General features: G+C 36.7%; 2 protein-coding genes across 2 annotated transcripts; both read right to left on the reverse strand.

Annotated features, from left to right (window-relative positions):
• Positions 1-1723: 1723 nt before the first annotated feature.
• LOC111793148 (bifunctional riboflavin kinase/FMN phosphatase-like) lies at positions 1724-7339 on the reverse strand. Its single transcript, XM_023674897.1, has 11 exons — positions 6958-7339; positions 6767-6874; positions 6487-6676; positions 6107-6237; positions 5359-5428; positions 4732-4797; positions 3723-3874; positions 3553-3630; positions 3161-3294; positions 2948-3040; positions 1724-2245 (listed from the first exon to the last, which is right to left on the reverse strand). Exons 2-11 carry the CDS (start codon positions 6840-6842, stop codon positions 2111-2113), a joined length of 1125 nt encoding a protein of 374 aa, XP_023530665.1. The 5' UTR covers positions 6843-6874; positions 6958-7339; the 3' UTR covers positions 1724-2110.
• Positions 7340-8423: 1084 nt separating this feature from the next.
• LOC111793149 (14-3-3-like protein D) lies at positions 8424-11681 on the reverse strand. The gene is made up of 7 exons (XM_023674898.1): positions 11448-11681; positions 10532-10838; positions 10361-10448; positions 9685-9794; positions 9438-9586; positions 8807-8859; positions 8424-8725 (listed from the first exon to the last, which is right to left on the reverse strand). The coding sequence occupies exons 1-7, from the start codon at positions 11518-11520 to the stop codon at positions 8723-8725; spliced, it is 783 nt and encodes a 260-aa protein (XP_023530666.1). The 5' UTR covers positions 11521-11681; the 3' UTR covers positions 8424-8722.
• Between the last annotated feature and the right edge of the window lie 1293 nt (positions 11682-12974).

Genomic DNA, 12974 nt, shown 5'->3' on the forward strand with positions numbered 1-12974 from the left:
TGTTGTGTACCTTCAAATGAAACTCATGTTTGTGGTAGATGAGATGAGATGAGATCAGAACCGACACAGAGAGATGCACTTTCTTTTCATCTACAACCGACCTGTCCTGTGTTATTGTGGTATGGTATGCTCTACTTTTTCACCGCATGCATTATTTTGTTCTTTAACTTTTCATTTCAACTTTACCAAAACTGATGGTTCTAGAGAAAGCAAGGCTAATGATTATCAGGAAACAACTCATTTTTGGTAAAAACATAGCTGGGTGAGTCTTTTCTGATTTCGGGTGACAGGGAAAAATTATTCAATATGATTGCTACAACTCGAACGTGTAGGGATAGAAACATTCAAATTTCAAACAGCTTGGTTCAGGGTTAGTTTTTGTGATTTTGAGAAAGTTAGAATTTAATTCAGAGTTCGTTCTTATGGTTTGATAAAACCTCGTGAATAGTTGAAATCTTCATAAATAGGCGCTACCATAAAAATTATCTTAGAGTGTTTTAGTGCTTTGAATATGCCGTTACTCTAAACTGTCAGTCACGTTGTACCAACCTACTAGCACAATATTTCGGGGGTCGAACACGAGAAACAGAATCAGGAGTATGGGCCCCATCCCTAGTGGGCTGATGGGCCCTGAGCCTTTTGGTTTGAAGGTAGGCATCCTTTTGTGTTGATTTCAGAGGTGAAATTGAAAGGAGTGGGTATGTCCCATCTGCCACTGCTAAGTGTTGAAAATTTTGGTGAAGGAAGGAGGTGTACTGCTTTGTCCTGTAATGAACATGGAAACTGGTGGAGTTCATGAATCTTATAACACTACCATGTTTTCATGTTCTTTTCTTTTAACCATTTATGCTCCACATCTTTTCAATCACTCGATTCTACACCTAAATCTGGTAGGATCGAATCAACCTTATTTGCATATGTTCAACGAAGAATCTCGAGAATCAAATATCTACAAATCAATTCGAATACACCTATGATGCTTAGCAGTGTCAAACCAAAATTTAGGGTTTTAAGATCAATCGTGCCCAAATTGGAATTCTCTCCCGATTCATGAATCGGATTAGAAGTGGTGGTTATTCCGAGACCTGTTTAGCTTATATGTGAGATAGCTCGAATACCTACAAACCAATTTGAACACCGTTGTGTTGCTTGTCACGCTATGATTGTGAGATCACATATTGATTGGAAGGGGGAACAAAGTATTATGTAAAAACCGAGTTACGATCAACTATATATTCTCTTACTGTTCATTGGAGATTGTACTAAGGCTTAGGGAAGAAAAAAACTTTTAGCCATATGTATAAGGCCACATAGCTGAAACCCTCTCGAGAAGACTCTAATTGAGCCATTTAAAACATTAGGTTAAAAAATGAGTTATGATCAATATTTTTTTAAGAATTCGGTTCATGTTAAAAAAAAAAAAAAAAAAAAAAAAAAAAAANAAATAGTTTCACTCTCGGCCATTTTAAAGTCATATTCCATAAGGGTACCACTAGCGATTTTTTTCATTTTTCGAACAAGTGTCATTGAGAAGTTAAAAAATGCTTCTTTCTCCTATTAGTTTCATACTATATTTACTAAAGATTGTACTGAGACTAAAACCGGAGAAAAAAAGATATATATAAGATCTCACGACCCTAATAGAGCCATTTAAAGTAATGAATCTTAGCCCATTAGATCTAAGAACCAATATGCAAACTCCTTAAACATAAACTCTTATGGATACATAAACACGAACCCTTTGTCGAGGTAGATTCAACTTTCAAGGTTAAAGCCATCCATTTTGATTTAATCTTTCCCTTCCTCTGTCCCATATCAAAAGTCATACTGAAGTTAACAGCACCAAAGTTGATAATTCTAACAAGTTTATCCAAGAAAGCTTCTTATTCTAATTTTTTTCGTTCTCTTTCCAAGCTTCTTATAAGAGTATTGCTCTAAAACAAAAGAAAGCTTGTTATTCTAATATTTGAACAGTCTACTTGCAAAGGAAACAAAGGGAGAGAAGGGAATACTAACAATAGCCATTTTTTGGGGCCAGTGGCGACACATCATTGCAGACTAACAGTGTTTCCTCCATGAACAAGAGTGAAATCTGGTACACTATACGCTATTATTCATCCATGCCAGAAGTTGCTTTTGCAGTAAGAGATGTGCATGAACCGTTGACAAACATGGGTCGGTCCAGCAAAGTGTTCGCTATATGCTTGAACTCTTCAATCTCTCTCGCATCCATGGTTGCAAGATCCTAAGTAGTCATAAGTTTAGTCAGATGAAGTCTGAGGTACAGGTGCATAACAAGCCGGCACTACTGTATTGATTACATAGAAACATAAAAAAACCCAAATATGATAATATCTACTAGCGGTGGGCTTGAACCGTTACGAATGGTATTATAGCTAGACACCAGGCGATGTGCCAGCGAGGAGGTTGAGCCCCAAAGGGTTAGATACGAGGCAGTGTGTCAGCAAGGACGTTGGGCCACGAAGGGGGTGGATTGGGGGGTCCACATCGATTGGAGAAGGAAACGAGTATCAGTGAGGATGCTGACCCCAAAGGTGAGTGGATTGTGAGATCCCACAACGGTTGGAGAGGAGAACAAAACTCCCTTTATAGGGGTGTGGAAACCTCTCCTTAGCAAACGCGTTTTCAAAATCTTGAAGGGAAGCCCAAAAGAAAAAATCCAAAGAGGACAATATTTGCTAGGGTTGGATTTGGGCCAGTTACACAAGGTAGATTTCATTTCATAGTTTCAAATATAAGCTCGGAGAAGAATAGGCTCACTATTTCAGGGAAGAAATTTTCAAATTAATTAAGCCGTAGGTTGGTGCTATACTCATTGGGAAAAGTTCATGTAATATCGATCATATTACACGACCCGTTACTCGTTGTTTACGGCTTTGTTCTATTATGTACCTACCAATTCAGGGGCTTTGTTCTATTATTTTACCTTGCAATTCAATCTGCAGATGTAGCCAACAAGCATGAGTTGCATTTGCTGCTCAAATACTTTGCTATCGCATCCGTCCACTGGCCATAGTTTCTGCCAAAAGTGAGAAAAACCTCTAAATAATGTTAATTGTGAATGGTGTTATCATAATTGGAAGCCAAACTCGTGAACCAAATCGAATAAATTTGGAATGCATGAAAGAATGAAAGTTACCCAAATCCTTTTCTGTTTAGTACAGGAACTGCAATTCCATCCGATGTTAACCACAACCTTGATGGTCCAAGCCGTACCAGTGCCAGCCCAACCGATGAACGTTCCAAAAACTTGGTCAGGCAATGATGGATCCTCTGAAAACCATGCATTAAACTCATCATGATCTACAACATTCTGAAAAGCCAAATCAACACAGAACTTTTCAGATCCCATAGTCAAAGTCAAACCAAGCAATTTAGTCCAATTCTTTTAGAAAGCTCAAAAATGATACTGGACAATGGAAGTATAGTATTCGAAGATTGAAACTTGAATGGGTATCAAACAGATTGTTCATTAATTCATTAAACTATGTATTCATTGCAAGTCGGTCAGAGAAATACAGAATCACACACCTGATATTTCACTTATGGACCCATTAACATATTGAGAGCTCAGATGTATTGGATCAATCGGTAAGGTTCTATCTACCCCTGAAAATATCATGTAAATAACTTGAGACAATGATTAGATAAATAAAAACTACTAATGAAATAAAATACAAGAAAAATAAAGATATTCATACAGTCTTCAAATGGGGGAAGACCCCACAGCTCAGGCTGAAATTCCAGTAAAGAATGAAGCACTTTATCTGCTAAGGAAGAGCATTCAACTTCTCCATGGGATGGGACAGCTACAACCTTCATCTTGGCAGCCTTGGCTGCTTTGACACCAACCCTGTTGGAAATGTCTCTTGTTCAGAGAAAAGAAAAAGGTGGAGATGCATGTAATAGATATCCTAGGTAGCAGATGCCACACTGTATGACCCCAAAAGGCAAGGACGCCTAGTGAATACAGCTTGTTATACGGATTCAAGCGTCTTAGGTAGGGTCACGGATCACTAGATAGTTGAATGAGCCTATCCCTAGCTTGCAGAAGTGCTATTGCTCTAGTCCTTTTTGCCTCGAAGGGTAAAGTTCTAGTGGATTGGAATCTATTGACATTTAAGTTCCTGAAGCAAATCCGCTATCCCAATCATGATTTTCCTACTCTCAGAGGGAAAAGCCCTTCCCTTTTTGGCCGGTTGTAGGCGAGGAGGGATTCAAACCCCCGACACCGTGGTTCGTAGCCACGTTCTCTAATCCTCTAAGCTACAGGTCCCATCCCGTCTCCACTGGATCTGTTTTTGGGAGTACCCTAAAAAAATGAACCTTTTCTCTCCCCAGCCATTTGCCATTTCGGGAAGCTTAATATGAATGTCTGAAAAGATCTTCTAAAATTACTACTAACACTCCAAATGTGCATAAAAAGTGATAAACCAGTTAGTTTCCAGGTGAAAAGTCTGAATTAAGGTGGTGGTTGAAATTGTAATCGAGTTACTTGCAAACTTGAGGGGGGGAAAAAGTAAAAGCAAGAGCAAAGAGGAATGGAGTTGCAGATAGTTTATGTCATTAACTTTTGCTGCAGAATAATTGTAATGAACTATTTAGGATAAGGAAAATAACTGCGAGAAATAAATGTTGGCTGCAAGACTAATTATTTTGAGAATATATTTATGTAATTAAAATTAATAGTCAAAAGAATTGCAAACTTACAAGGAATCTTCAATGACCAAACACTGAGAAGCATCTACGCCCATCCTCTTCGCTGCCTCTTCAAATCTGAAAAAGTGATATTTAGTGTAACAGTTTAGTCAGATACCTTTAGATTAGTAATTCAATAAAATTTTGTTAATTTGTTGGTTGACCTTGCTAGGAAACTATTTTCACCTTTAGCTTTTAATCAATTAAAGATTCTATTCTCTCATTTCGGGATATTTCCCTCGTTTTTTATCAATTTAATTGTTTTCATTTCCTTCGACATTTGGATTATGAAGATTTCGATAATCCACAAGACAATCTTATGTTAGGAATCACGAACCTCCACAATGGTATGATATTGTCCACTTTGAGCATAAGCTCTCGTGACTTTGCTTTTGGTTTCCCCAAAACGCCTCATACCCGTGGAGATAGTGTTCCTTACTTATAAACCCATGATCTTCCTCTTAATTAGCCAATGCAGGACTACTCCTTTCAATAATCTTTACCCGCTTACATTGAAATCATTAAATCCATATAACTAGAATTTCGGAATGCAAGAAGTTCCTTAGACTTCCATTTCCACATGACCAAAAGTAAGATTTCAAATGGATCATGCAAAAAAAAAAAAAAAAAAAAAAANACAGATAAGGAGCAGGTTTCCCTTGAATAACCTGGTCGCTACCAAGAATCACAGAAAACCAATCCTTCCAACCTGCACACAAGAACATATAAAAGTGAGTTACAATAGCTGAAGATCGAAGAAAGCTGTGGATATCTAATTACTGGGAAGCTGGAAAACAATATTATAGCTATAATCACTCAAAATTAGCATTGATCTGTTCAGCACATCATAGACAACCTCAAAAGAAAAGAAAAGGTAAAGAATGATAGAGAACTGTTCCATAATAATTCCATGTGTTACATATACATTGCTTTTTCTGAAAAGCAATCAGGAGAATATGACCCTACAATGCAAGAGTTTAATCATATCATATAATTGGCAGCAACACATGTGCATCAGAAAATGACCAATTCTGAATTCTATTCATCATTGGGCTGATACCCGTCATTGTCTAAGCCAATTTGAGTACACTTCAACTGTTCTCACAGGACAACCGCTTGACCCTACTAAATTAGTCGAGGTCCTACTAATTGGATGACTTGAACTCATTCACTTCAAACCTTTTTTCATACTCCGTTAATTAAATTCAAAGCAATCCTTTATCCATTATCCACTATGAAATAACAATTTAAAAACATCCAACTTCTTTAATTTTCAAGAAAACCATATGCTGGTGAAGTTGAGGCTAGTTCAACCCTCTATGCCACTCTATTTGCAAGATATTCAGACGAAAAAATAAATTAAGTAGACATATAAAGAAGAAAATACCGTTTACACTAGCAATTTTTGCGTAGATATACTCATTTGATGAATTTGAAGCGAGCGCAAATGGCACCTTGTGAGAGTAAAGATGTTTGATAAGACGATCAGCACCAGGAAGTGCTTTGACAGAGGGCCATCTGAAGAACATTTCATCGGTTACATCAAAATGATGTTAGAAATTACGACCCTCCACAATAATACGATATTGTCCATTTTGAGTATAAGCTCTCATTTGAGCTTTCCCAAAAGGGCTCATACCAATGGAGATGTATTCGTTACTTATAAACCCATGATCATTCCCTAAATTGGCCAACGTGAGTCTCCTCCAAACAATCCTCGAAATAAAAATTAAGGAAACGAGCTAAACATAAGAGCTGGAATCTTACTTTTCCCTGTACATGGGAGTAATTTCTTGAATAAATTGGTCTGGCGTCAATGGAAGGCCATAGTCCCGAACGATTGCAGCCGCTGATTCTTTCTGAGTCATTCCCAATCTCTTCTCCTCTTCCCTCTTTTTATCCAAATCCTTTCCATATTTTGCCAAGAAATCCTTCAACACGTCTTTTGTCGCCCTCTCTGCACATAATACAACAGTGTGGCTGCATTCTCATACAATCATAACGTGGAAATAGAAAAACATTTGAACTCATGGAAGAAATTACAGACCAGTGTCCAAAAGGGTTCCATCGAGATCGAGAATCACAGCAGAAACTCTACCAAGGTCAGAATCAAAGGAATTCATCGCAATCGAAGGTAACAAATCTGAAATTAAGTCTGCGAGTGAATGAAATAGATCGGTGAATAATCTGGCATAGAAATGAGAAGCAAAATATTGTTATAAGGATTGAGGAACATACGTAGCTAGTGGCGAGGGATCGATACCCATGAACGGAATTGGGAGCACATCTCCGAATCAGAATTCGATACAGATGGAATGTGCGAGAGGAAGAACGATCGCCTTCGCAAGTTGGGAGTGAGATTGAATACTTCCGATCGTCCAGAAGACAGATTCTGGTTTTTTCCGCTCTGCTCTGTTCTTCGCGGAGATTGAACAATGAAAAAGGACGGAAACGGTGGGTTTTGACGATTACTTCAATGCGGATAACGCTGAATGTATGCCAACTGCAAAATTCTTGTTCGATTTGAATCAGTTGGCTTGCCAATTTCTTCCTTCTCGAAGATTGAAATGCCAGAGCAAGCTTCGTGATCACGAATTCGATATTCAGTTATTCGCTGAATTTGTTTCCGTTTTCGTTTTCGTTTCTGTTTTTTTTTTTTTTTTTTTTTTTTTTTTTTTTTTTTTTTTTTTTTTTTTTTTTTTTTTTTTTTTTTNAATATTTTTTTAAGGGTCAAGAATATTTTAAAAATATTTTCAATAGAGAGTATTATTAGAACAAACTTAATAATGATAATTTTTTAATGTATTTAAAATATTAGAAATATATATATATATATATATATATTAATTAATTAATTAATTAATTAAAGTTTGGAAGAAGTATTTTAGAAGGAAAAAGGTGTGGAAGAATCCATAAAAGGAAAATGCAGTGTGGTTTTACATGGAACCAAAATTTGACGACATGAAGTGGTATTTCATGGTATATAGAGAGCATAAAGGAATGATACCTTAGTTTATTCCAATCAAATCATGCAGTACAGAATGATATAATAAGCACATGACGCTACCATGCTTTTCAAATGCTTTAAAGCCAATTGAAAAGTCATTCCAAATTCCATTATCCTTCCAAAACAATTTCTCAAACTCGAGCATCATAAATTGGAAATTCGTCCATCCAATGGAAGACTATTCACTAAAATGAGATAAAAACTTCTAACTTAAAAGGGGTTTTTAAACAAGCAACCTTTAGGTGTGAAAATCTTCCTAGCAAACGCATTCTAAAAACTTCAAGGAGAAGCTCGAAAGGGAAAGTCCTAAGATAAACGATATCTACGATGGACTTAGGCTGTTACAAATGGTTTCAGAGCCAAACATCAAACAGTGTGCCTGTGAAGACGTTGGGCCCCGAAGATAGGTAGGTGATTGTGAGATCCCACATGGGAGGGGAGAACAAAGGTGTGAAAACCTTCTCCTAACTAAAAATCGGAAGGAAAAACTTGAACTAGCAGCCTAATCCCATTTTTCACAGTTGCAACTTTGAAAAAGGAATCTTTTTGCAGTCCTCCATCTGCAAGCCTCCCTAGTCTCCCTGTACTCAAATTCTATTTTATCGGTAGAAAGAGAGTTGGTGAGAGGAATGACATAGAACATATATAATGCTTTAATAGAAACCCGAAACCTGAAACCCGAAACCCAAACCCGAAATCCAGACAAACACATTTTTCATGTAAACAGGATGGATAAACACTTTTAACAATTCAAGTCATTCCTCCTACAACCTATCGACCATCCACTGAGAAGGGAAAGCTAGACCAAATAAGTCCAGACATCATCATACTAAAAAATAAACCACACAATAATGGGGCATCAGAGAAGAGGGAAGGAGAAAAAGAGAAGAAAATAAAAAGGAACCCTCCTTATGCTAAACACTAAGGGCAATTGATTATCGAGTCACATCCATCATCCCCGGAGTAGTACCTCTGCCACTTAGAATGCTATCCGCTTCACTGCAGAGCATATGGAGAGTGATGGTCAAGTATAATTCAAACATCACTGACTAACTGCAACAAACGGTTCGAGCTACTCACCTCATCATCGCCACCGGCAACTTTGACGATGCCGTTGACCTTTTGGGCATCATCTGTAGCAATAAGGGAACGCATGTCAAAACACAGAGAGGGAGGGAGAGTAAATCTAATGAGATGGTGAATGGACGCTTATAATGAACTTTAGGATGAAATTAAGGTTAACTAACTCAGTCGTATCATTCTTGCTACAACTACAAGTCTATATGGCTAGAATGTTTTCATATGCAAACAACAATGCAAGGATTATCTAACATAATTCACATGAGAATGCATTGGCCAAGATTTTTTGAAACCATGAAACAGGGCAACGCTGAAGAGGGTGAGTACATTTCTCAGCAACCATAGAGATTACAGATATCAAACAAGCAAAATTCAATATTCATTTAGTTCGTCCATAAGCTATGTGAACTCTCTTATTCTGCAAGAGGACAACATTCAATAATAGTTGGCTCAAGTGATGCAGACCGGAGAACACCAAAAATAGATTATAGCATAATAATCATACCTTTGTCTGGAAATAAAAATGGATAATAAGCAGATGAAGAAGATTTACAAAGCCCCCCAAAAAAGTGTAAACAATAAACCATTTCATATTGTATTGGCCAAGGCCAGTAAGGATTTTCACCATTACCTCCATCCTCTGGGATGTCAGAAGTCCACAATGTGAGGTTGTCTCTAAGAAGCTGCATGATTAAGGTGCTGTCTTTGTAAGACTCCTCATTGAGGGTGTCAAGTTCGGAGATGGCTCCATCAAAAGCTTGCTTTGCAAGGTGGCAGGCCCTAAACAAAAAAAAGCACAATGTAGCTATCATTCGCAACTAAGCTCCAAAGAGGATAAATCTCTGCTAGATTTCCTGGTAACACTACGATAACCATACCTTTCAGGTGAATTCAGGATTTCATAATAGAAGACAGAGAAATTTAATGCCAAACCCAAGCGGATAGGATGTGTAGGAGGCAATTCAGATTCGGCTGAGCTAGTTGCAGCCTGTAACAGACAAGACAAATGTAAGAACTAGGAAATGTATAGGCAAAGGGGAGCTATATAGAACAATCGTCACTCAATTAAAGCGTTTGATTTATGAATTCCAAGTAGTCTAGTACAAAAACCTTCTGACAAATAACTTCCTGTAAACCTTATTTTGAACAAGTTTAACCAGGGAAAAGAAAAGATTTGTCGTTGTATTTGCTTCTACAATCAGAAAAGGGAGTGCCAGAAGCAAGAGAAAATATTGATGATAATTTCCTCTTAAAATGAAATTTTATCGATCATCATCCAGACTACTGCTAAAAGAACGTATTAAATAGTCATATTCCCAAGAAAAAAAAATGTATATATATTTATATGACAAACCAGACAAATCCAAAACATCTAAAAGCAAAATAAAAACTTGTTCAGTATAGTATAAAATGCAATACGTCAACATAATTTAGAGACAGAGAGACAGAAAGTTAAATAAGACATATTTTAGAGAGAAAGCTAAGTACGATCTACATGGGGAAAAAAAGAATACAACAAGACAAAGAATAGAAGGGGAAAATGTAAATACCCACCTCATATGCTTTCATCGATTGATCAGCTGCATCTTTCTTCTCATTACCAGATTTAAATTCTGCAAGGTAACGATAATAATCTCCTTTCCTGTAATGAAGGATGATTAAATTTCACAAGTGTCCAATAGTCATGCATCTATGCATTAATGCATAAGCTAGAAGTATACTTACATCTTATAGTAGAACACTGTTGATTCCCCAGCTGAAGCAGAGGGAATTAGGTGTTCGTCAATCACTGTCATGATATCAGTACAAATACCAGAGAGCTCTGTTTCAACCTTTTGTCTGTACTCCTTGATGCGCTTGGCATTTGTTTCATTTCCTTTAGCTTCTTCTTTCTGCTCTATTGATGATAAAATCCTCCATGAGGCTCTCCTTGCACCAACCACATTCTTGTACCCAACAGAGAGTAAATTTCTTTCCTCCACTGTCAATTCGACATCAAGCTTTGCAACATTCTTCATTGCATCCACCATTTCTATCAAAGATATGAACAACGTAAATAAGAATCAGAACCATCATCTTATCATCCAAAACAACCACAATCTGAGTTTTTCTGACGAGACAAGCAAAGACAGTACAGGAAGAAACTTCAATTTGCTTTGCGCTTACAGATAAAATGATGTCCAAGTTGTCTGTGTAAGTAAAAGTGAAGCATAAGCTATCAAGCTAACGAGTGATGATCGAAAGACTTGCAAAAAAAAGAGTATTTTCTATTAAATCGAACCAAAGAGGCAGAAAACCATATAAAACGATAGATCAAGAGAAAAATATTTCTCGAGAAGCAAAATCGAAGAAATGTACCAGAATTTTAGGCAAATTAAATTTCCTCAAGTTTCAAACAGATCGTGTAAACTGAAAAACACAACACTCAAAAGAACAAAAAACTTCGGAAAAACTACAACACAGACAAGCGATCGCGCTTCAAATCCGAGCTCAAAAGGCATAAACACAGAGTCAAACAAAATTAAGCAAATCACAACCACAGATAAATGCGATCTAAGCAGAAAGTCAAAAGTAAGACAAAAACAACAAAGCTTCATACAAATCAAATAAAAATCGAAGAAGATAAGGAGATGCTGCAAACCATCATAACGCTCGGCCTGCTCGGCGAGCTTAGCGATGTAAACGAAGTTCTCGCGCTCTCTGGATGAAGCCATAACCGATCTGAGACCAAAGAATTAGGGTTTTCTGTACAGTGTGGGTTTTTTTGGTGGTTCTGGCTCCAGAAAGAGAGAGGCAGAGTCAGACCCACAAAACTGGAGAAACCAACAAAATAAGGAGAATATGAACCCTCAAATTGCTCTGATGGTTACTTATATATATTTTTTAAAATATGTATTATTATTATTATTATTAAATAAAAATCTTTTATATTTGTTCTTCTTCTCTGTTCAAAAAGATTCTGGTCTCTCAAAATTGACATCTAAATTACCCGCGTATTAGAGATAATTCGTGGAAATTTATACCCAATAGTATCGCGCCACGTGTACAACCAATTCTTTTCTTTTTTTTGAGCTAATTATGTAAAGAGAAGAGTCCTTGGTCATGCCACGTGTATACCTAATTGCCTATGGACGGTCTTACATTTTGCAGAGTAAATTTAATGCCCATTAAAATAAATAAAGCCAATTCTCTAAAATACCCTCGTATTTGATTGAAATTCCAATACTATCCCTCACCAATAATTGAAGATTTCCCAAGCGTGTTCTTCAAAACTACATTGGTTTTATTAATTGTTTTTTGATAATTAAAAACTAATTATTATTATTATTATTATTATATATACTAAAAATTAAAATTTTGTGTGGCTAAGACCATATTTTAAAAAATGTTTTTGAATATATTACCGAAGAAATTTGGTAGATATTTATGAAATTTAATTTAAAATTAGCTATTTTTCAAAGATAGTAGTCCACGCTGTGTTTAAGACATGCGACCAATAATATTTAACGGTTTTTTTAAGAAAATAAAAAAAAATGTTCGACATGCAACCAATAATATTTAATGGTTTTTTTTAAGAAAAAAAAAAAAAAATTGTCGGCATGGCAGTGTAAATTAAGAAGTGGCACGTACCTTGCCTTAATTGATATTGAAGTCAAAAAGACATATGTCCTCCTTACTCGTACTTTCTTGACTCGCTTCCTCTTAATGGGTTGTGTCTCGATATTAATTGTGCGTTTATGGATGACTTCGAGTAGTCTAACCAAATGGTTGGCTTGTGGGCTCCATATCGTAACTCTAACAACCATTTCTACCTACTCCGCTTTCTACTTACCACACTAATAGTGATTTGAAAATTCCTTTCTTTTGTTCAAAGAAGTTTCATAATTCGACTTTGGAGCGAGATAACGAGAAATTATCACATGATAAAGCAATCATGGTGTAACGACTCAGATCCACCGCTAGTAGATATTGTCTTTTTTGGGCTTTTTCTTTCGGGCTTCCACTCAATGCTTTAAAACGCGTCTATTAGGGGAAGTTTTCTACACCCTTATAAATGGTGATTTCCACTAGTACTATTGTCCTATTTGGGCTTTTCCTTTCGGGCTTCCCCCAAGGCTTTAAAACGCTACTATTGTCCTATTTGGGCTTTTCCTTTCGGGCTTTCCCC

This window comes from Cucurbita pepo, chromosome LG04 (assembly GCF_002806865.2).
Source record: "Cucurbita pepo subsp. pepo cultivar mu-cu-16 chromosome LG04, ASM280686v2, whole genome shotgun sequence".
NCBI lineage: Eukaryota > Viridiplantae > Streptophyta > Magnoliopsida > Cucurbitales > Cucurbitaceae > Cucurbita > Cucurbita pepo.